Below are 3,355 nucleotides of genomic sequence, written 5' to 3'. Positions count from 1 at the left end.
ATGGCAATTGACTGCAAGTGGTGGCAGGTATGGTTCCTGTATTAGGAGCAACTTTTTCAAAGGCAATAAGGTTGTAAGTTCACTGCACACTGCAGCAAGAACTTTGGCAACTTTGTTCCAACTTGCTGCTCCTAACAGGACAGAAACTTTTCCGTGGGCACAGTCAGAGTTTTGTGTGTGAGCGATGACCCCACACAGTTTCACAACAGTTTGTCAAAAGCAACACTTAATCTATTAGTTTGATTTTTTTTTCCACACAAATGTTCCTCCCTTAATGTTATATGAACATAAACACACACAGAAAAAAAGAAATTAAGCACACAAAGTGAAGATTTCCCATTTGAAATGGTAAAAGTCTGCATTTAAACATTAATGGTGGTGGCATGAATCATTTCACCGCTCACGCCACAGACTGGCTTCTACTGGACTCTAAACAGACTTTTACGCTCCATTTGTGTTATTATGACTGTGTTGCTAATTAGGTAACTAATCACTTAAAATTTAGGCAATAAAAACATAACAGATTGGCTCTTTTACTTTGACATAAGAGTCTCTTTATGTTTTTGAGGAAACATTTGCATAAAGACATTTGATTCCTCCAGGATCAAAAGTCTCCATCCAGGAAGCAGGAGGGCTCACCGATGTGTCTGATGAGCATAAGGATGAAGTCAATCATATCCCAGTCACCAGATCTCAACCTGATTAAACATCCATAGATGTGTGACACGGTGTTCTCCACTGCCACCATCCAACCACCACAAGACTTATTTGGGGACCAACGACATTCAATGCCTCCAACTAGAGAATCAAACATCTTGTACTTCTGGCAACACATAGAGGCTCAACACTATACGAAGGCTGTATGTTGGTTCTTCTTATAACTTATTACATGTCAGGCGAAAATCAGCAAATCCCCCATCATTAAGGGCTTTATTGCTCTAAAGCTGTACTGCTTTATATACCATTTCTGCATATTTTCAATATTGTGTGTCAGAAGACAGTAATTCATATACATGGATTATCCAGCCTCATCTGTTAGGATTTCCTTAAAAACACAAACTTCAAATGTAATTTAGCAGTGTGTGGAAGCAGGTGGCAGACACACTACACGTGAGCTTTGCTCCGCCGTGTTGCTTTGACGGGCGAAGTCTTACCAGCAAGCTCAAGAGGGACGAGATCACACATAGTTAGAAAATGTTAGTGGGAGAGGTTGAGCCCTGTTAACTGATATAGAGACGAAACTAGTGTGACAGGTGGTGTCAGGTACATATGAAAAGGCTTCACGCTGACGAGACTTTGGGGAGCCTTCTCGGAAGCTTTGATAAACTGGAGAGCTATCAGGGCGAAGAGAGTCCTCAACATAATGAAACCCTGTAGAGTGAAGCTTCAGCAGGGGCCTGTAGGGGTTCTGACAAAACATTTCCCTCTGAATCTGACAACACTGATCTAGCAGCTGTTCGCCGCAGCTGTTTTGTCACTCTGTACAAATCTCTGCTCTAACATATTTCTCACATCTTGAAAGTCTAGACTTTTTAAGGAACCCGCAGCAGTGGGGCTACCGAACAGTGTAAGTGTATGAAGAAAGTATGTCAAAGGATATTACAATGAAAAGGTGCTTGTGTCCATCACACTGGACTTCATCAGTCAGTATCATCATGGAGGCGTCAGACTGGTTCCAGCTAGTTTACATATTCATTCTGGTAGCAGCGCAATGACAAAATAATTTGAACAAAGTAATGTCGAAAGAAATATTCAGGAACATTGGAGCTGTTTCAAAGGCAAAGTGTGGTCCCAGCAAATACTGATGATTTGATTTTAAATTAGTTTTGATAATGATACTCGATGCTGTGTCTCTATGTGCAGCAGTTACCAGATACTGCTAAGAATGTTTAGCCTAAAAAAGTAATAAAGGACTGAACATAAATAATAGCTCAGGTCTAAAGAGAAGATTGCAAACAGCACCAATGAGTCTCCTGTCTGGCGGAAGCTGGACAGCTGTCTGGTCTGCGAAGCGACAGAGGATCATGTGTTCCTGAAACAAAGACAAAAAACGAGTACAGTTACTGCTCACTTATTGTTACGTGGATGTGGTGCAAGTGATCCGTTCATCACTGCGTTAAGATCAAGTATATCTGAAAATGTCCACACACTGTATAAAAGTTTAACTAATACCATTGTAGCTTATTTGTATCGATTCATCCTTTTTCTGCCTTGCTTACAGCAGTGGGGTCAAAAACATTCTCACTTGAGTATCGCATGGCTTAAAATTTCTGTGTATGCAGCTCTGAGCACACGATGTACTACACAACATGGCACACTATATATTACACAATGGAGGTGATTTGTTTGGGATTTCCAAAGCTGGATAATGATCAGAGTAATATAACATTAAAGTATCTTTGTAAATATATAAATGTGCTTTAAGAAAAATCCAATTATTCTCAAAGTGGCCGCAGTTAAGAAGCGGTACAAACTTTACACTTTGTGAAAGATTTCCCTTGGATGAATTAAAAAAATGTCCTCAAATTGAGCACTTATGTTCATTTGTTCAGATGAATTGATAATATTTTGGCAGTCAACAGTTAATTTTACCGTGACCTCAAGAAGCTTCGACTATAACTCAAACAATCATACACGGCATTTATGATGAAAATGATACATTGTTACGTATGTATGTACCACAGGATAACAGTCAGAACTGATGAAATCTTATATGTAAAAGTTCAAAGGTCAAGTCTGCAATCGCAGCAAACCACCCTGACTGGTTTGCAGAACCATATACCGCAGCCGTGAGGCAGTAATTCTAGTTTCTACCTTATGGTTCATGGAACAAGTGATTCATGAGAGCGTTAAGTCAGCTGAAACTTGCCTCCACTTTAATTGGTTCTATTCTTCACTCTGCGGGGTCGGCGCTGAATGCAAGGCCATGGAACAGGTGCTTAAAGCTCGTGTGAGCACCAATATCTCACACCATTAGGCCTTTATTCCAGTGATACACTATTTCTCATTGTGCTGTCATTCTGTTTAACTACTGTAGTTCGGAAAGAACAACTCTGGTTCTGCTGTAAAACGAGCGAACGCAGCTTTTATTTCTGTGACTCTTGTCTGGGACATTGCCTGGGATGTCTGGTGCGGAGGGGCAAAGAAACAGAAAGCAGTGGGGTTCCCTACCTTGAGCCCAAATAAATAACAAATGCCAAACATGTTTGTCGAAAGGAAAACCAAGGAGGGAGGCCGAGGAGATTTGGAGCTCAGGTTTAAAGTGGAGGATAATATGCCTGCTGGTATAAACAGAATATAGATTTCTCCTGCTGGGTGGCTGCATGCTTAGTGTCTTCCTTATTGTGTGTTTTTT

General features: G+C 40.6%; 1 protein-coding gene across 2 annotated transcripts in view; it reads right to left on the bottom strand.

Annotated features, from left to right (window-relative positions):
* gstcd (glutathione S-transferase, C-terminal domain containing) overlaps window positions 1–3,355 on the bottom strand; it is a 55,609-nt gene that overhangs the window by 1,177 nt on the left and 51,077 nt on the right. For both annotated transcript variants that reach the window (XM_005726845.1, XM_013909287.1), the window contains one exon: window positions 1,963–2,032. In XM_005726845.1, the coding sequence (XP_005726902.1) occupies window positions 1,963–2,032 (70 nt within the window). The remainder of the gene's footprint in view (window positions 1–1,962; window positions 2,033–3,355) is intronic.

The sequence above is a fragment of the Pundamilia nyererei genome, unplaced genomic scaffold (assembly GCF_000239375.1).
Source record: "Pundamilia nyererei isolate P.nyererei 1_Seehausen unplaced genomic scaffold, PunNye1.0 scaffold00022, whole genome shotgun sequence".
In the NCBI taxonomy this organism is placed as follows: domain Eukaryota; kingdom Metazoa; phylum Chordata; class Actinopteri; order Cichliformes; family Cichlidae; genus Pundamilia; species Pundamilia nyererei.
This window is presented reverse-complemented; position numbering and strand designations above follow the sequence as displayed.